We start from the raw sequence: 18,985 nt of genomic DNA, 5'->3' as shown, positions 1-18,985 counted from the left end.
GGTTTTTGATTTTTTTGTCGAAATGAACCGAAACTCTTTGTTTCTAATAAATGGCTGCCGAAGAAAAAAATAAATAAAAAGGATTTGGGCCAGGCCCAGTAAAAGAATTAAGAAAAGAAAAAAAAAACATTGTCTTTTAATGGAAAACGGTGTGTTTTAAACTTTTAAGTCATCTTCAACCTTTTGACAAACCCTAAAATGAGCTTTAAACATTGACGGCGGCCATAGAAACACAGAGTCTCACCAGATCCGGCGAAAGAAGAGGAGGAAGATGAAGATCTCGGTTACCCGAACGGGTACCCGTACCAAATCGAAAAAACTCGGGTAACCGATCAAATTTACAAAGCTTCCGATCGGTTCAACTCTCCTAACCGAAGCCAACCCGAAACCAAAAATTTCGGTTCGGTACGGGTCGGGTATTTATCGCAGGCTGAAGTTTAGTGGTTTAGAATTGTAAATCTGTTTTTCTAAGCTCATTCTTATAATTTTGGTATAATTTGGTTTAAATAAACCGAATTAAAAAAAACTCGGTTTAATTTGAAATTAATTTTAAATCTAATAACCGATCCGAATAAACCGATTACCAAATAATCCGAACCAAACATTTATTCGGTTCAATTCGACATAATATTTAGATAACCGAAATTTTGAAAAACCGAATAAACCGAACCGAATAACCTAAATTAACCGAATGCCCAAGCAGACTAAAATCTAATGTATGTTATGCAAAAATATTTAGAAAATATGTATAAGTTATATATTGCATATTATTTTTGACTTGGTATGGTTAACTTGCATTTTCTGGAAGTGGGAGATTTTTTTTTTTTTTGTCATCTGAAGTTTTATTATTGAACTAGTTTTGGTACCAAGGATGAGATACAAAGCCGGCGGACAACATAATGTCCCTAGAGTCTAAGCCGGCGGAAAACGAGAATTCTCCGGAGTCTAAACATGAACACAAAATACATAAAGCAAAGAAAAAACTGAAACCTAAAACGAGAGAGGACAAACCCTTAAACCGTAAGCAAAGGCAACTAGGCTTAAACCTTACTAAACATACTAGTCTTAATCAGCAAGAGGAATTCTTCTTTGAAGTCCTGCAGAAGAGATTTATCAAGGATGCCCACGGCCAATCCAACAATAACATCAGCCACCTCCTATCCTTTTGAGAGCTGATCTCTCAGAACCAAAACCAAGTCTTCATAACCCGACAAGCAAAGACACGAACACGCTTCCGGATGCGACGACGACGATAGCAGCATCCTTTACCGTCTAGATAGAAGCCTTCCAAAACGCAATCAGCTCTAACCAGATCTGTAAAGCAGAGACAAGGAGCGAAGCCTAACCACTTGCACACTCGAACTCAAAAGAGAACAAGGAAGAGATAAGAAGCTATCAACCACAAACGAACAACAAAACATGAGAAGAAACCTACTGCCAACTAGAAGACTAGCATATCTTCCCAACAAAACAGAGCCCAAGCTTAAAAAGGGAAAGAACCAAATGAGAATCAAAGGAAGGCGAGCGGACCAAGGGTGAGAGAGGAACGACAAAGGCTGGGCGGGTAACGCAATCACAACCAAACAAACAAAATTGACGGCTTCAAACGATGAGATACAAATGAGCAGCGTCAACACTAGGGAGGGATCAAGCAAAGAAGGAAAATTAGTCTTCTGAGTCGCACCGTGGATCTACCAGATCCGGAAAATACTAACTTCTTCTTTGCAACCACAAAGCCCAAAAGAATTGACAGCTCCATCCGCCTCTTCACAAACCAAGTTCTAAACACCAAACAAACCAGAAGATTTCCCAATCGAAGGCCAAGTTTCTGCTTAAAAGAACCCTAACTTGAAAACAAACTAAGCCGACTAGCAATCTAGCAGATCAACGAAGAAGCCAGACCAAGAGATCTACTTACCAAGCCAAGAAGCCTACTTCTACACCAAACCAAACCAGATCGAACAGAGTCGGAGACAAAGACACCAAAAACTAAGCAAAGAGAAAGGGACCCTCTCACGGCACCAGCGAGGAGCGCCGGCTACCGGAGAGGGTAAACAGAGATCAGAATTCGAGTTACTCGGCGGCTAGGGCGAACTCACTGTTAGAGAGAGATATAATCGTCTTTTCAATAATACACAATTCTGGAAGTGGGAGATAAAGTTGCAAAAATTGACTACTTGAAGATTTTTTTGCACAAAACTTTTTTAACTTTTGATATATAATAATCTTTTTTTTATGGAAGGCTAATTTTATGCTAGCTTAATTAAGTTCACAAGGACAAGGATCGAGAATTGGATTCCAGATGCGAAAAATAGTAAAGAAATGGTATATTGAGACAGGCAGGAAGAATCATAAACCTTCAACGTGTTATTATTTTACTTAAACTCAATCTGGTCAACTCGGAAACTGATAAGCTTTTGTGAATTAGTTGTGGTGATAAGCTTAAACTGTTGTTAATAAGAAAAGAAAACAAAAAAAAAATCCAGTTGTTAATAAGAACATGTCTAAAGCATCGAAACTAAAGTTGCTTCTTCTGCTCCAACTACTCCTCTTGAGTCAACATGAAGTTGATTCAGCCTCTGTTGTTAGCTATCTTCCTGGTTTCGATGGTCTTCTTCCATTCCACCTTGAAACTGGGTTTGTTTTCTTTCCTCTACATTTTTTTCGATTTTCGTAAACTGTTGGTAAATGGTAACGACAACAACCCCTGTGAGTTTTAAATCTTTGAATGTATCTTTTTTGTGAAGGTATATTGGTGTTGGTGAGGAAGAGAACGTTCAGCTTTACTACTACTTCATCAAATCAGAGAACAATCCTGAAGAAGACCCTGTTATTCTTTGGTTAACTGGAGGACCAGCTTGCTCTGTTCTCTCCGCTCTTGCTTTCGAGATCGGTGATTTTTTCAAGAAAGAAAAGAACTACAAACATTTGATGACTTTTTTTTTTTTTTTGTTAATTGATGTCTCTAAATCGATTCTTGTTTTTTTTTTTTTTTTTTGCAGGGCCGTTGACTTTTAAAACTGAGGGTTACAATGGAGGTTTGCCTTCTCTTGTCTCCACTTCATATTCTTGGACAAAGGTGATATTTCTTACATTGTAACCATCACAAAACAGAGTTAGGCTTGTTTTGTTTGTTTTATCGATTTTTCAAGAGATTTGATGATTTTTTTTTCAGGTAACGAGCATAATATTCTTGGATCAGCCTGCTGGGGCTGGCTTCTCCTACTCAACAGATCCACTTGCTCATAAGCCTAGTGACACAGGTGAAGCAAAACATGCCTATGAGTTTCTTCAAAAGGTCCTTGTTACTTTTCTTGACAGCATTTTCAGAGTGTTTTATTTGTTGAGAATCTAATTAGTATATATATATGTAGCATAGTGTTTTTGAAATTACTGGTGTTGCTGATGCAGTGGCTAGTTGAGAATCCAGAGTTTGTCTCAAATCCTCTCTATGTCGGCGGAGATTCTTATGCCGGAATGGTTGTTCCAGCTATTGTTCAGCATATCTCAATAGGTTTGTTATTTGTCTTATCATCAATTCTCTAAAATCCATTTTCTCTGGATTTGGTTTTACGTACTTAGCCACTTTATTACATTCTTACACCCTTAATTACCTTTATGCAGGAAATGAACATGGCTACAACCCTCGTATAAATTTTAAGGTTCATCAATATGATCTACTGATCGACACTCATGTGTTGTTCATCATCATGATCCTTACTTAATATATAAGATGGATATTTCTTGTTTAAAAACCATCATTTCTATCAACAGGGTTATCTCCTTGGGAACCCTGTAACAGATCATGATAGTGATAATAACTCCAAGATTCCATATGCTCATGGAATGGGATTTATCTCTGATGAACTATATGAGGTATATATATATAGAGGTCTTAATGTCTTATCGAGCTCTTCTCACGAAAACCAATCTTTTTGTATTGAAGTGAACAATTTTAAACTCTTGTTTAACTTTAGTCACTTAAGAGAACCTGCCAAGGAAATTATGTGAAGGTGGATCCTACTAATACACAATGCTTCAAGTTGGTGGAGGACTACAAAAAGGTAAACACAAGTTTACTGTAACACTGTGAAAAGCTAATTAAGTATATCATAAAGGGAATAACAAAAGACTAATCGTGAGACTTTTTGGCTGATATGATGATGAAAGTGTGTTTCAAGGATAAATGAGGGATTCATTTCCATACCCTTATGTGATTTGGCATCACCAAATCCTTATTCAGGAGAACATGATGGAGGAAGCTATCTTAAGACACTTGTTAAGTCAGATCTTTCTCTTCCGACTCCAGATTGCTATGTAAGCAAACAAAAAAAAAAGTCCATAAAAATGGAAATCATCTAGTTATTAAACGGTAGAGGTGACAAGCAGATGTACCGGTATTTGATAGCTGCGTATTGGGCTAATGATGAAGATGTACGCAGAGCACTTCATGTAGTGAAAGTATGTCATAATATATTACATAGCATGTCCATCTGTCTCTTACGTGCTAATAAAGCAACTAAGAATAAAAGAAAATGACATCTCTGCAGGGAAGTGTAGGGAAATGGGCGAGATGCGATTGGGATTTACCATATGAGGAAGACATACAGAGCAGTGTACCGTACCATCGAAACAATAGCATCAAAGGGGATTAAAGGTCATTGGTTTATAGTGGTGATCACGACTTGATGGTGCCTTTTCTTGGAACTGAAGCTTGGATTAAATCTCTAAACTACTCTATAACTGACGATTGGAGACCTTGGCTTGTTAACAATCAAGTTATTGGATTTACAAGGACTTACGCCAACAATATGACATTTGCCACTATCAAAGCAAGTCTCTTAAATCTTTTGGAGTTCTCGTCAAAGTTAATTTGTCGTTACATTTTGAAAAAAAAAAAAAAAAAAATTGTTTCTATTCAATTTTGTAGGGAGGAGGACACACGACAGAGTATAAACCGGAGGAAAGCTTTATGATGTTCCAAAAGTGGATAAGTGGCCAACCTCTCTAAACACTTCAGTTGGCTTGGAAAGAACCTACATTGATATTTCCTACGGCGTTTTTAGAAAAGATAAGGTGTATTCAACTAAATTCGTTTGATTTGAATGGAGTTTTTATCTGTTTTCAAATGATTTGGGGTGTATAAACATATTAATTTGAATACTTTTTTAGACTATGAAACTTGGATCTTTTTAGTATTTTTGTAAAACTATTTACATACACACCTTGAAATCATTAGAGAAATCAATACCTAGACATCACTTTAGTAAAGACTCCATTCAAATCTTTAAAATTGTCAAAGCATAAATTATAAAAATCCAGCAAATGCTAAAATATTAAAAAGCACTACTGAGATCTCAACCCATGTGTTGTGGAGGTAGTGATTGTTTGGGCTCAGCACCACGTAGTGTACCAATCCAAGCCGGTGGCTGCATCCCGGTCTGCTCATAAACCGTATCAAGAATCGGTGGCAACATCTTGTACAGTCCAGCAATATCATTCATAGCATTACCATTACCATTACCATTACCACCACCACTCATCCCCTGATCAGCACCACCATGGTTCCAGACACTGATTTTAGGCTGCAAGTCTTTGATTGCAACAGCGTTGGTCTTGGCGATATCCTGGTAAACGCCATTGCTGATCATCAAGAAGTCTCTCATGGCAGAGTAATCATTGCCAACTGCGTCTCCGTAGATAAGTCCCTTGAGCATTGGCCATGGCGACAAGTCCCTCTGCATCTCTCTGTTTCGAATAGAAGGCAGCATCAGCTGCAGCTTTCGTCGCCTCCGCTTGCTTCTCCTTCTCGTAAAGAACAGCTTCCGCTTGCTTTTGCTTATTGTAAAGCTCCCAGTTTGCTTCTTGGACCTTAGTTTCATACTCGACACTGGCTTTACTGAGGAACTCGGCTTTAAGCTTCTCTGTCCGAGTCAATGCATTCATTTTCTCGACTTTAGTCTGAAGCTCAGCTTCCCTTAAAGCAACTGCTTTGGCTGCTTCAACCTCAGCCACACGAGAATTCTTGGACAAAGCAGCTTTCTGAATCGCCAATGCTGCATCAGCCTCAGCCACAAGAGCCTCTTTCTCATTCTCAAACACTTTGACCTCAGTCTTCACCTTAATCTCCTCCTTTGTCCCTTGTCCTAGTCTCTGAGTGGATATGATCTTTGAATCAGCGTCAATCTTTGCTGCATTCTGGATTGTGAGCCCGGTCCTTTCTTTGGCACCGATCTCTCCCTTCATCTGTGCCTCTGCTACGTCGATCTTGGCTTGGTTTTCTGCTTCCATCTGAGTCCTCTGGCCCAAGTACGAGAAGTACTCATGTCCAGGCACATCAACAAGCTGCTTCACATTCGCGTTGTAGATCACAAGACCAAACTGGTTTAGCTCTAGTTGAACCTTGTCAAACACCTCTTTCTTGAACTCCTTTGTTCCTACAATGCAACAATTGGATCGTGACATAAGCCAAAAGTAACAAAAATACAATTTCTTCTATTTAACAAATAAAGCAAGATTATGATAATAATTAAGATTATTAAAGCGTCCAATTAATGTTTGTTTACCTTTGAAGACCTCTTCCATGGTCATGGCTGCAGCTAGGACACGAGTCTCTCCTTCGATAACACCCTGAACAAGCTCGTTGACGTGATTGGAGTGCTTATCATGTTGAGACATAAGCATGGCGTAAAGTAAGAGAGCGTGAGGGTCATCAACGCGCGGGCCTATGGTGAAAACAGCCGGGATAACAAAGGGGAGTTTCTCCGAACTCATAGCCTTAACATCGAACGAGTAGTTCACCGGAGAAACGTCGAAGACAGTGCAAGACTGCCATGGAAACACCCAAGACTTTTTGGTAAGCCTGATATCTTTGATCCCACCACCGGTGATCGCCAGGTACTGCGACGGTTTAGCGACCTTGTAACTCATTCTGCGTCTTCTTTTGATCTAGGGTTTCTCTTCTGCCTTAAGGTTTACGGAATTTTTAAGTTTTGTTAAAAAACGAGTCTGCTTGTGTGTTTTATTTATAAAGAGTAAAGAAAAACTCATTATCTATATAAGTTCCTCCACCACGCGTACATAGAAACTCAAAAGAGAAAAGCTTATACTCTTTTTTCTTGGTAAATCTTCCCTTTTCAATTTACACGGACACTTTGATACATACAGATATTTAGGTGTTATCCAACACTGATTGAAATTTTATTTAAAACCTCGATTTGTGACACAAAACAGTATAACTTTTTTTACCGAAAACGATAATAAAATAATTTAATACAGTATAAGTCAATTACAAAATAAACAGGATATAACTTCGGTTATATTGTAAAAAGGTACGTCGGTCACTAACAGACTAAAAAACTTGGGAGTCCGACTTGAGGAAAGCCAATTTTACTTTGATCGGTGAAAAAACTATTTACTTGATAAATGCAGTTAATAGATAATATTTTATTTCTTAACAAAAAAATTTTGAAAACTAAAAGATAGAAAACATTAAAACACCAAAATATCACATATTTACAATATTTATCCGATAATTGTGACAAATAAATTACAGTATTACTTTAATACAGTACTAGATTAGGATTCGATGTGCGGATTTTAAAATTATTTTAATAAAATTAAGATTTTTAAAAATATAGAAATATTTTTTGTAAGTGAAATATATTTTCTGGAAATAAATAGATAAATATTTTTAGTTAGAGAGAAGTTTCTAATTTAATATACTAATTTATATTTTTATATTTAAAACTTATTCTTACAATTCTTACAATTGGCTACAGCTAAATTATCAACCACTATAATGTTTTTGAAACATTAACTATTACGAATATTATTATTGTCAAAATTTAAAAAGTTCAACAACTTATTCACAAAATGTTTTACATGCAATCAACCCATCAAAACGTCATCTTATTAATATCCACATAGAGTTTTACTCTATATTTTACCACTAATAATGTGTTCTTACACCCTAAAATATTTTATTGTTAAAGTACGCTCTTTACCACCACCTATAAAATGTATCTGTGAACAAATTAAACCAATTTTTGTCTCTTTACTTTCACTTTGACGTTGTTTCTTTTCACGATTAAAATTTTTAGTGACAGTTTTTTTAACTACTAAAATTGTTTGCTCAAAAAATAATTTGGATGAGAAAATTTGAAGAAAATAGCTAAATGATTGCAATGAGTTTATGACCAACCCAATAAAATTTGAGAAATTAAAAGACAGTTAAAACAAATAAAAAGTTATAACCATGATGATATAAGAGTCTTAGATAATATAGATATAAAATATAAACTAAAATAAAAAATCTAAAAATACTACAACATAAGAAATTTAAAATATTTATTTTACAAGGAACAAATTAATATTGAACTAAATAAAAAATCTATAAATACTACAACATAAGATATTTAAAATATTTATTTTAAAAGGAACAAATTAATATTGATCTTACATATCTTTAACTGAAAAATAAAAAATAAACTCAAAATAATACAAAAGTTTTTAAAATATATATATATTAGAAATTTCTAATAAGAATATTAAATTTAACTAAATAATATAACTAAAATCTAGAAATAGTACAACATAATTAAATTAAAATATTAAAAAGAAGGAATAAACAAATATTGATGCAAATAGAATAAAAGTTCTTACCATTGTCTAAGTTATGAAGTTGTAATTTAGGAACCCTGTATTTTGGTAAACTATTTCAGACAATGAAAATCAGTGAAAATTTTAAAATAATATGATATCTATTATTCATAGATGTGAAAATAGTCAGATAAGTAGAAGTGGTCAAAGATATATATGTAGCATTATATAAATATTGTACTTACACATTGATTTAGTTTGGCTACCTATATATGAAGTGTAGTTAAATCCAGCCTTATATGAGGTTCATCTGCAAGTGTCTTTTCGATCATAGCAATCTGATCATCACTCATGATACTCCGTTTTCTTTTGCTAGCAAGGTTTTCTGATCTCTCATGGCTTGTATTTGTCTCTTTGGTGTTCATGATTTTCTAGCGTACTTAAGGTTTTGATTTGATATGAGATACCACTTAATATACATTTTTTGATAAGATATATGTTCTATTTCCTTACGATGTTAGTAAATATTTTTCTTTTGCTTTTTAAGTGGGTCCATATTTGCTCTGCGATGACAATGTTGTCATAACCAATTTTAGTAAATTGGCTCCACATTGGCTCTATATTGACAATTTTTCATAGCCAATTTCTTGAATTAGCTCCGCATTGGCTCTATATTGACGATTTTGTCATAGTTAATTTTTCGAATGGGCTTTATATTGGCTCCACATTGACTATTTTGTCATAACCAATTACTTGAATTAGTTCCACATTAACTCAACAATGACAATGTTTCCATAACCAATTCCTTGAATTGGTTCTACATCGACATGTCTTTCATTCACTCTACGAGTTGTTCTTCGTGACATGAACTGTATTTATGAAGTTGTGCCCGTAACACGCATTTAGTCTCTTTTGTAACATGATTCATGTTTCATGACCCAATTCACATTTCGTCCTCATGATGTGTTCATGTATCATAATGACTTCATTGGTCCTCACGCTCATGGCGAATTTATGTCTCGTTTGCATTGTATGATTCACATATCATGACATTATTTTTGTCGTGTGTTCATGACACTAGTTATTATTAACCATCCTGATGCTTATTGTATTGAGCGATTCATCTTGTAGAGAGCATCTCGTTAGCAATGTTCTATATCAAGGGCTTCTGTACAAGATCATTGTTAGCAAGTATATTTTGTTTTCAAGTACATATATCTTTTACCCAACCACCACGTGGATACCAGATTCGTTAAATTGCCTTAGCGACGTCTCACTAATAGATAAGTGCAGTGAGTGTTTCGCCTTTAGGTGATTACCTAATTTTTGTAGCGAGCCTATCGTGCACGTTTTCGTGCATCAATGGCCTCATTACTGTATATGATGAACAACTTCAGGACTGTGTCCTACGCTGTAAAACAAGTTTATCTTGTATTGTGACAAGATTTCACATCTATTGACATAATTTTATTGTCTTGCGACATGATTTACAACCCATGTTCATGACATGAATTCTAAGTTTCAGTAGTGAAAGTCTTGACGATTTGTGCACCAAGTGTCTCACCATAAGATTCTTGTTAACGAGTGTTTCGTTGTCAAGTTTTTGCATCCAGTGATTCTTCACAAATTTTTTGCTAGCGTCTACTTCCTCAAAGGATTAGTCGCGACTATCATATTGGAAAATGTTTGGTCGATGGGTAAACATTCATAAACTTTTCAATTATATCGATTCATTAGCGTTTGTTCCCCACAGGTAAGCATTGCTCTACTGGTTTTGTCATCAGCCCATGGGAAATTGACAAAGTATACTCTTTGAATAACCTGATATCAACATGCCGTAAAAATTAAGACGTCTTTATCATTTTGCAACTTGCGCACTTCACTTTCAGTTTTTTTTTAAAATAGTTTGACAAGGTTCCTCATCATTACTTATGATGCAGCGTTTCTGCTTCGATGTATTTGGTAAGGTTTATCATATCGTGTCGATATTTTGTTCCTCACTACACAAGAGTCAAAATGTGACGAATGTGTAGGTTGATACGATGTATTTTCTTTCCATTTTATTTGTGCACATGCCCGCGAGAGCACATCTTCCATGGTTCTACACTGATACTTGGTAAGTTATTTGTACAAGTCATCATCATGAAGTAAACCTCCTTTGAATGTCGAGATGGCAGTTGACATGTTGCAAGTAGGTATTGATACATTCTCTTTGTTAAAGTGTCCCACATAGTTCAAAAATATTTTCCAAATACTGTGCCGAATATACTATTTTTCCATCAAAATGTTTCGAAAACGAAAAGACAAATCAAACAATACACTGTCTAAAATATGGTCATCTCTATAAATGTTGGTGTGACCATGTTCTTTTTTCTATACAAAGTAGAGAAACGAAACCAGATTAATTAATATTTATTTTTTAGCTGGTCCATGATGCAAGCATGTGTCCACATAAGAACAATAAAGCACACATCAAGTCATCATGATTAAAAAATGAAATCGTTCTAAGAATAAGTAGACCAAAAAAAATAGAAAATCCATAGCATAATGATATATAAATAGCCAGATTAAGGCAGTGAATGGCGACGTAAGTGAGTACGGATTTCCAAAAAATAATACAAAAACGCTAATGAGTCACCAATCATAGCTATATCTTTTAGTGTGCATTTTTTTGTTTTTTTAAAGTAAATTATTTGCGTATTTCAATACAGCAATAATACACTAGGAATAGAATAACGCACCTCAAATTTGCAATCTGAGCAAAACCCAGCGGTCTAAAATCTGCACCCTGATAATTTAAAAATAATAAAAGTTATGTATAAAAGGAAAGAAAGAAAAGGAACAAATACACACATAAATATTCTTACTCTCTTTCTCTCTCATCGTTTCTTATAAATTTTTGTTTATTCTCCCCACAAGACAGCAACTATCATTATTCTAAAGATAATTTATTTTATAGTTAAATTATTATTATTATTACAAAATTATAAATTTAAAACTCTATTTTTTTTATTTTTTTTTGTTAAAAAACTCTATTTAAAACTCTATTTTTTAGTTATTAAGAAATTTGAATTTAATATCATATTATTTATTTAAAAATTAGATATTATTTTTATAATTTTTATCTAACAAAAATAATTTACATAACTCAGATATTTATTAAAGTTATAACTTATGTACTTAATCAATTTGTATCTTTGATGGTTGAATTTTTTATCAGTATGTCAAAAAAAAAATTTTACTTTTTGATCCACTATAGTATTTAACATTCATAAATATACTTATTTTATTATTAATTCATAACATACAATAATATACAAACATACTAATTATTAATAAATTTATTTATAATATGTAATCCGCACCGCTTTTTGTTTTTGAAACAACCGACCCTTTTTTTTTTTTTTTAATAATAAATAATAAATATAATATATTAAAATAAACTACAGCTAGTGGTCCCATACCCACTAGCCATCTAACCACAACACATTCAACAGCGGAATAACATAATCAATATCCAATAATAAACCAATAATAAACCAATATAAACCAATAATAAACCAATAATAAACCAATAATAAACCAATATTATAGCAAGGCAATATCTCAATACCAAACAACAAGAAACATGAAACCAGCAACCTAGCAATGTTTCTAATGACTCAACTCTAGCACCCTAGCAAAAGCCAGACAACATCCAATCGAGTCCCTAGAACATCCTTCTCTTCATTGCCTTTGATTCCACGATCACACTTTGCCTTTACCTGCACCACAAACACAAATTGAGATGCATGAGTATTTGATAAACACTCAGTGAGGCAATCCTCCCATCTACTGGGCTATACACACAAGCAATAAGATCTCTACATGCCACAAACAACAATCAATAAAACAAACCAGGCAATATACATAACAAGGGGTGTCGACCGACACCAGATGGTGTCGATCGACACTGACTATCTGGTGTCGACCGACACCAAAATGGTGTCAACCGACACCCTGCCCGACACTCCCGAAAACCCTAGTTTGCGTCGACCGACACCTCCACATGGCATCGTTCGACACTCGCCAAAGTCCCGAGCCGTCCTCGCGTTGGTGTCGACCGACACCCCAACTGGTGTCGACCGACACCGATGCCGAGCAGCGATTTCCCTCGATCAGAAACTCCGAATCTCGCCTCCAAGCTTCTCCAATCCGCTCCTTGCACTCCCAGAAGCCAAACCCAGCCCAGACAGCAACAAAATATCATAGAGAACTCAAAGAAACAACCACATAAGCACCAAATCACATAGAATCTAGAGATCTTAGCTTAGATAAGCCATGGTCATGCACTCACCTCTTTGCAGGAAGTTTCTGACCAATAAGGACGAATCCCTCACTCCTAGCAAGCTTCTAGCACCTTCCCAGCCTCCAATCTCTCAAGAACAGCCAAGAAATCTCCCAATCTCACTCACAATCTCAAGAACACTTGTTTTCTCTCTTTTTCCTCTTTTTCAAACAAAAAAAACGGCGACCACAACCTCTCGAACACGACCTAGGTCGTTTCCTTCCTTTAAAGACCCGGTTCAATGGTTTCCTTAAACCAAACCGAACCAAATCGATTAAAAACTCATTCTGATCGAACCGAAAAATAAGTGGTGTCGACCGACACCCCCTTGGTGTCGATCGACACCCATCCCCAAAAACCAATTTTTGGTTTGCGGATGTTACAATTCTCCCCCACCAATCTAGATTCGTCCTCGAATCTCGAACAACCATCAGTCAAGGACTCCCGTGCAACCGTCTCCATGGCCTGCACTCCTCCGACCGATCTACAGAAGGTCACCTCTAGGCGATAGACTCACGCTCCAGGCGTCATTTGCTCTTGACTTTTTGGACTTCCCTTTACTCATAGGCCTAAACCTTGAGTTTTTATTGGCTCCTCATCAGACCTGAGTCTGCATGCCAAATGATATAAGGAAAAAAAATCCAAACTCGTCTCTCGGGTTGCCACCCTACAGCGCGCCCCCGGATCGTCATCCGGAGTCGATATACCAACCATACTCCCGAGCCACAAAGTCTCTGAAAATGGCAGTACTAGGAGAACCTAAGTCCCCCAAGAGTCGCGAGCAAACAATTCTGAACACGTCTGAGTCTTATCCCTATCCAGGTTTCCTTCCCGTGGCTCGCGTAAAATATCTCAATGTCTTACCAACCACATATCCCCGCACCGGGATACCCCATGACCGCACAAGGATCATACATACGCCACAAGGGCCGCCACAAAGGCCAACAAAAATGTCCTCACGAGGACCGCCACCAAGGCCAAACAAAATGTCCTAAAAAGGACCGCCACCAAGGCCACTCGTCCCCAAAGGACCGTCACAAAGACCGTCTGTCCCGAAGGACCGTCACAAAGGCCATCTGTCCCGAAGGACCGTCACAAAGACCATCTGTCCCGAAGGACCGTCACAAAGACCATCTGTCCCGAAGGACCGTCACAAAGACCATCTGTCCCGAAGGACCGTCACAAAGACCATCTGTCCCGAAGGACCGTCACAAAGACCATCTGTCCCGAAGGACCGTCACAAAGACCATCTGTCCCGAAGGACCGTCACAAAGACACTCTGGCTAAACAGCCCGCCACAAAGGCCAACAAATGGCCAAAAGCCCGCCACAAAGGCCACACAATTGGCTAAAAGCCCGCCACAAAGGCCATACAATGTCTAACAATACCGCCACACACAGGCACTCTGACTCAAAAGTCCGCCACAAAGGCACAAAAGCCCCTCCCAAGGCTTCCCACCGCTAAAATGGACAAAATTCTGACTCCCGCAAAACTTTCCATATTTAACACTTTCCATTTTTGGAACTCTTCTTCACAACCCTGCCTCACGGAAACTTTGTACCCCAAACACCACCTCACCTTGTTACTGAGTCGCACAACCAACCACCCCAAGCGACCGAGTAACAAGAGAGATGGACTGGAATACTCCATTTCCGCTCCAGCCACGGATTACAGATGGGACCCGGCTAAACAAGCTCAAGTCGCGGCTTGCTTCTCATACCACTTCTTGAACCTTGCCTTCATCTTTGCCTCAGGCTCCCAAGTCTGTTCCTCAACACCATCACAGTCCCACAGGAGTCTCATCAAAGGAATCTTCTTCTTCCGAAGTTCCTTGATCCTCCTCTCGAGAACCCTCACTGGTCTCGCCTCCAAAGTCATGTTAGGCTGAAGATCCTCAGGAATCTTAGCCAACACCTCCTCTCCCTCACGGAGACACTTCCGCAACATAGACACATGGAAAACCTTATGGAATGCACGCATCACCTCAGGTAACTCCAATCTATATGCCACTGGTCCAACCCGCTCAATCACCCTGAATGGACCCATATACCTCAGACTCAACTTAGTCTCTGTCAATGACCTGTTCGGACCCCGCAACATGGCCATCTTGAGGTACACTCTGTCTCCCACCTGAAACTCAAGATCTCTCCTCCTCCTATCTGCATAACTCCTCTGCCTATCCTGAGCCTCCTTCATGTTCAGCTTGAGAACCCGAATCTTCTCTGAGGTCTCTTGAACAAAACTAGCACCAAACATGCTCCTCTCCCCCACCTGAGTCCAGCATAATGGTGTACGACATGGCCTCCCATACAAAGCCTCATAAGGAGCCATCTTAATACTCGCCTGATAGCTGTTGTTGTAAGCAAACTCTACCAGGTTCAGGTGATCTGCCCAATGGCCACCCCAATCCAACACACACATCCTCAGCAAATCCTCCAGCGTCTGGATCGTCCTCTCTGACTGTCCATCAGTCTGGGGATGATAAGCTGTACTCATATGCACCTTAGTGCCCATCTCTGCCTGAAACGCCTTCCAGAACACCGAAGTGAACTTGGAATCCCTATCAGACACAATGCTCCCTGGCACCCCATGCAACCTGACTATCTCCCTCACATACTTCTTAGCCAAGACCGCTGCTCCATCAGTCTTCTTAATGGCCAGAAAATGTGCTGACTTGGTCAACCGGTCCACAATGACCCAAATAGCATCAAAGGTCCGTGACACTGGCAATCCCACCACAAAATCCATAGTGATCATATCCCACTTCCACTCAGGAATGGGTAAACTCTTCAGTAACCCGCCAGGAACCTGATGCTCAGCCTTCACTAGCTGACACACATCACACCTCGAAACCCAACTAGCTACATCCTTCTTCATCCCGACCCAATGATAGTACCTCTTGAGATCACGGTACATCTTAGTCGCTCCTGGATGAATGGACAACTTGCTCGCATGAGCCTCTCTCAGAATCTCCTGTCTCAACTCCTCATCCTTGGGCACACAAACCCGACCGTGCACCAAGATAGTACCATTATCTGAGACCTGATACTCTGAATCCACATCCTTAGAGGCATTCACCAGCCCCAAATCCTTCTCCTGAGCCAACCGCACTCTACTCAGAAGATCTGCTCTATCTACTGCTTCCAAACCCAACGGTTCCTGTGAAACAGCACATAAGCTCAACGCACTGATCTCCCCTACCAGAGACTCCATCTCTTGCTCCTGAGCCGAAGCTACCCTCTTCCGACTCAGAGCATCTGCAACAGTGTTAGCCTTTCCAGGATGATAGGCTATCTCCAAATCATAATCTGCCACAAGCTCCATCCACCGCCTCTGTCTCAAATTCAGCTCAGGCTGAGTGAATATATACTTCAGGCTCTTATGATCTGTAAACACCTGTACCTTTGCACCGTAAAGATAAGACCTCCAAATCTTCAGGGCAAAAACTACAGCACCCATCTCCAAATCATGGGTAGGATAGTTGCCTTCATGCACCCGCAACTGCCGCGAAGCATAGGCAATCACCTTCCCATGTTGCATCAGAACACAACCCAACCCAACTCTAGATGCATCTGTATAAACCACATAGGGTTCTCCCTGCTCAGGCAAAGCCAACACTGGGGCAGTAGTCAACATCTCCTTCAGGCTTGCAAAGCCTTCCTCACACTCTTCTGACCAGACAAAAGGAACATCCTTCCCTGTCAACTTAGTCATAGGACGTGCTCTGCTTGCAAACCCCTGCACAAATCTCCTGTAGTACCCTGCCAATCCAAGGAAACTCCTGATCTCTGTGGCATTCTGCGGTCTAGGCCAATCTCTGATAGCCTGAATCTTCTTTGGATCTACAGAAACCCCCTCTGCAGAAACAATGTGACCCAGAAAGCCTATCTCACGCTGCCAAAAACTACACTTGCTCAACTTGGCAAACAATTTCTGCTCCCGCAGCTTCTCCATAACTGCCCTCAAATGCACTGCATGTTCCTCAGGACTCTTAGAATAGACCAGGATATCGTCGATGAAAATGATGACAGATACATCCAGAAACTCCTGAAACACACTGTTCATCAATCTCATAAACGCTGCTGGCGCGTTAGTCAATCCGAAGGGCATCACCACAAACTCATAGTGCCCATATCTCATCCTGAAAGCAGTCTTCCTCACATCTGCCTCATCTATCGGTATCTGATGATAACCCGACGCCAGATCTACCTTGGAGAACCAAGTAGCACCCCTCAACTGATCCAACAACTCATCGATCCTAGGAAGAGGATACTTGTTCTTCACAGTGACCCGGTTCAAACTCCGATAATCAATACACAACCTGAAACTCCCATCCTTCTTCTTCACAAACAACACCGGCGCTCCCCACGGTGATACACTAGGACGGATGAATCCCTTACTCAACAAATCTTCTAGCTGCTTCTTCAGCTCTGCCAACTCTGCTGGAGCCATTCTGTAAGGAGCCTTGGATAACGGTGTCGTCCCCGGTTCCAGTTCAATGGTAAAGGGATCCGACCGAGATGGTGGTAATCCCTGCAAAGACTGAAACACATCCTCAAACTCTTCCACTACTGGAATACCGCTAACCGTAGACTTCCCCACTGACTCTGGCATAGATATAGTAACCAGATAGGCCTCACGGCCCTTCTCGATCATCTTCCCAGCCTGAATGGCTGAGATCACGAGACTCCCCGAAGTCGGTCTAATACCCTGAAAGACCAACTTCCCTCCTGAACGCTCAAACTCCACTCTACCCCGATGGCAATCCAAATGCACCCTATGCCGATGCAACCAATCCATCCCGAGAATAACATCATACAGCTCCACTGGACTGATAAGCAAATCTGCTGGCCACGACTCTCCTGTGATCTGAATATCAATTCCTCTAGCTCGTCCAATCACTCTCAGGAACTCGCCTCCCGCAACCCTGACAACTCCTGCACGCTCTCCAGGATCCCCGCTGATCCCCGCACACTCTGCACACTCTGGAGTAATGAAGCTATGCGAAGCTCCAGAATCAAACATAACATGGGACTTAAACCCGCCCACCAACAAGGTCCCTACACAAACCTCATGTGTTGAGAACCTAACACTTTATCACAGGAAACATATACAATCTGAACCTACTAAAAATCACAAAGTTTAAGTACCAGAAAATATACCTGTGATCGCCCCGGCACTGGTTCCACCAGTCTCAGCTGTCGTGTAAACCCGAGGCCCCTGCTCAATCCGTGCCACCTGCTGACCACCAGGCTGCACCTGCTGCAACGCTGCCACGGCTGCCGGCTGCAACTTGGGACAAAAAGGCCTGATGTGCCCTGTCTCCCTACAGTGATAACATACCCAAGGTCCTGTCGACGGAACACTCCTCTTGGGACAACTAGCAACCCTGTGATCTCTGCTCCCACAACCGAAGCAACCTGCACCACTCGGCTTCTGCGTAGCCTCCCACTTCCTCTTGGTTCCCTGAGCATGCCTACCGCCCCTGCTAGAACCACCCTGCTGCTGAGCCTTACTAGGCTGAACTGCTGGGGTAACCGACACTGACTGTGCCCGGATATCCTCCTCAATCTCTGCTGCAGTCTCAACCAGCTCTGCACGCGTAGCATAGTACCTCCCTCTACAATGAACTCTCAAATCATCCCGTAGAGCTCTCATGAACCTCCTGACCTGAGCCTCCTCAGACTCCATGGCCCGAACCCCATAACATAGAAGTCGACTGAACTCCAAGTCCAGCTCCCGCACTGACCGCGTCCCCTGAGATATCTGAAGGAACTGCACCTCCAACCGGTCCAATGCCTCCCTAGGAAAATACTTGCGGTTGAACTCCAAGACGAAGTCAGCCCAAGTCATCTCCCTCTGCACCCTCCTAGCAACCACGGATCTCCACCACAACTCAGCATCACCACCCAGAAAGTAGACCCCTATGTCCACCCAAAACTCCACAGGACATCTCAGAGTATGGAAGTTACGTTCCACACTCGTCCTCCAAGCATCCGCAGCTGTAGGATCTGTACCACCCAAAAACCTCTCAGTGAACAGACCCTTCATCTCCTT

At 39.9% G+C, this 18,985-nt stretch overlaps 2 protein-coding genes, 1 long non-coding RNA gene and 1 pseudogene across 4 annotated transcripts; 2 read left to right on the top strand and 2 right to left on the bottom strand.

Moving 5' to 3' along the window:
* Positions 1 to 815: 815 nt before the first annotated feature.
* On the bottom strand, positions 816 to 2,110 carry LOC147923713 (uncharacterized). Its single transcript, XR_015586068.1, has 2 exons — positions 1,919 to 2,110; positions 816 to 1,828 (listed from the first exon to the last, which is right to left on the bottom strand). It is a non-coding gene; the product is annotated as an uncharacterized LOC147923713 (long non-coding RNA).
* Positions 2,111 to 2,356: 246 nt separating this feature from the next.
* On the top strand, positions 2,357 to 5,196 carry LOC104757715 (serine carboxypeptidase-like 18). 2 transcript variants are annotated; one of them, XM_019239181.2, is made up of 12 exons: positions 2,416 to 2,637; positions 2,748 to 2,893; positions 3,003 to 3,079; positions 3,176 to 3,298; positions 3,412 to 3,514; positions 3,625 to 3,662; positions 3,775 to 3,876; positions 3,978 to 4,064; positions 4,171 to 4,317; positions 4,390 to 4,461; positions 4,551 to 4,832; positions 4,931 to 5,196. In XM_019239181.2, exons 11-12 carry the CDS (start codon positions 4,689 to 4,691, stop codon positions 5,009 to 5,011), a joined length of 225 nt encoding a protein of 74 aa, XP_019094726.2. In that variant the 5' UTR covers positions 2,416 to 2,637; positions 2,748 to 2,893; positions 3,003 to 3,079; positions 3,176 to 3,298; positions 3,412 to 3,514; positions 3,625 to 3,662; positions 3,775 to 3,876; positions 3,978 to 4,064; positions 4,171 to 4,317; positions 4,390 to 4,461; positions 4,551 to 4,688; the 3' UTR covers positions 5,012 to 5,196. The 2 variants fall into 2 exon arrangements, with proteins under 2 accessions (XP_087350002.1, XP_019094726.2); XM_087493876.1 differs by lacking the exons at positions 3,775 to 3,876; positions 3,978 to 4,064; positions 4,171 to 4,317; ... (1 more) ...; positions 4,551 to 4,832; positions 4,931 to 5,196 and having other exon boundaries at positions 2,357 to 2,637; positions 3,176 to 3,263; positions 3,625 to 3,663.
* On the top strand, positions 3,478 to 4,655 carry LOC147923712 (serine carboxypeptidase-like 18). The gene is made up of 7 exons (XM_087496529.1): positions 3,478 to 3,514; positions 3,625 to 3,662; positions 3,775 to 3,876; positions 3,978 to 4,064; positions 4,171 to 4,317; positions 4,363 to 4,461; positions 4,551 to 4,655. Exons 1-7 carry the CDS (start codon positions 3,478 to 3,480, stop codon positions 4,653 to 4,655), a joined length of 615 nt encoding a protein of 204 aa, XP_087352655.1.
* Positions 5,197 to 5,357: 161 nt separating the features above from the next.
* Positions 5,358 to 6,930, bottom strand: LOC104759648 (flotillin-like protein 3 pseudogene; annotated as a pseudogene).
* Between the last annotated feature and the right edge of the window lie 12,055 nt (positions 6,931 to 18,985).

This window comes from Camelina sativa, chromosome 17 (genome assembly GCF_030686135.1).
Source record: "Camelina sativa cultivar CO46 ecotype springtype chromosome 17, ASM3068613v1".
NCBI classification, from domain to species: Eukaryota; Viridiplantae; Streptophyta; class Magnoliopsida; order Brassicales; family Brassicaceae; genus Camelina; species Camelina sativa.
Note: the sequence above shows the minus strand (reverse complement) of the source record. Positions and strands in the feature narration are given on the sequence as shown.

What these genes read in the sequence shown, in the direction of transcription:
- LOC104757715 (XM_087493876.1), top strand. Translation starts at nt 2,501, where the DNA reads ATGTCTAAAGCATCGAAACTAAAGTTGCTTCTTCTGCTCCAACTACTC. An exon ending in CCATTCCACCTTGAAACTGG is followed by an intron (nt 2,638 to 2,747) that starts GTTTGTTTTCTT and finishes TTTTTTGTGAAG; the next exon opens with GTATATTGGTGTTGGTGAGG. An exon ending in CGCTCTTGCTTTCGAGATCG is followed by an intron (nt 2,894 to 3,002) that starts GTGATTTTTTCA and finishes TTTTTTTTGCAG; the next exon opens with GGCCGTTGACTTTTAAAACT.
- LOC147923712 (XM_087496529.1), top strand. Translation starts at nt 3,478, where the DNA reads ATGGTTGTTCCAGCTATTGTTCAGCATATCTCAATAG. An exon ending in ACCCTCGTATAAATTTTAAG is followed by an intron (nt 3,663 to 3,774) that starts GTTCATCAATAT and finishes TTCTATCAACAG; the next exon opens with GGTTATCTCCTTGGGAACCC. An exon ending in TGGTGGAGGACTACAAAAAG is followed by an intron (nt 4,065 to 4,170) that starts GTAAACACAAGT and finishes TGATGATGAAAG; the next exon opens with TGTGTTTCAAGGATAAATGA.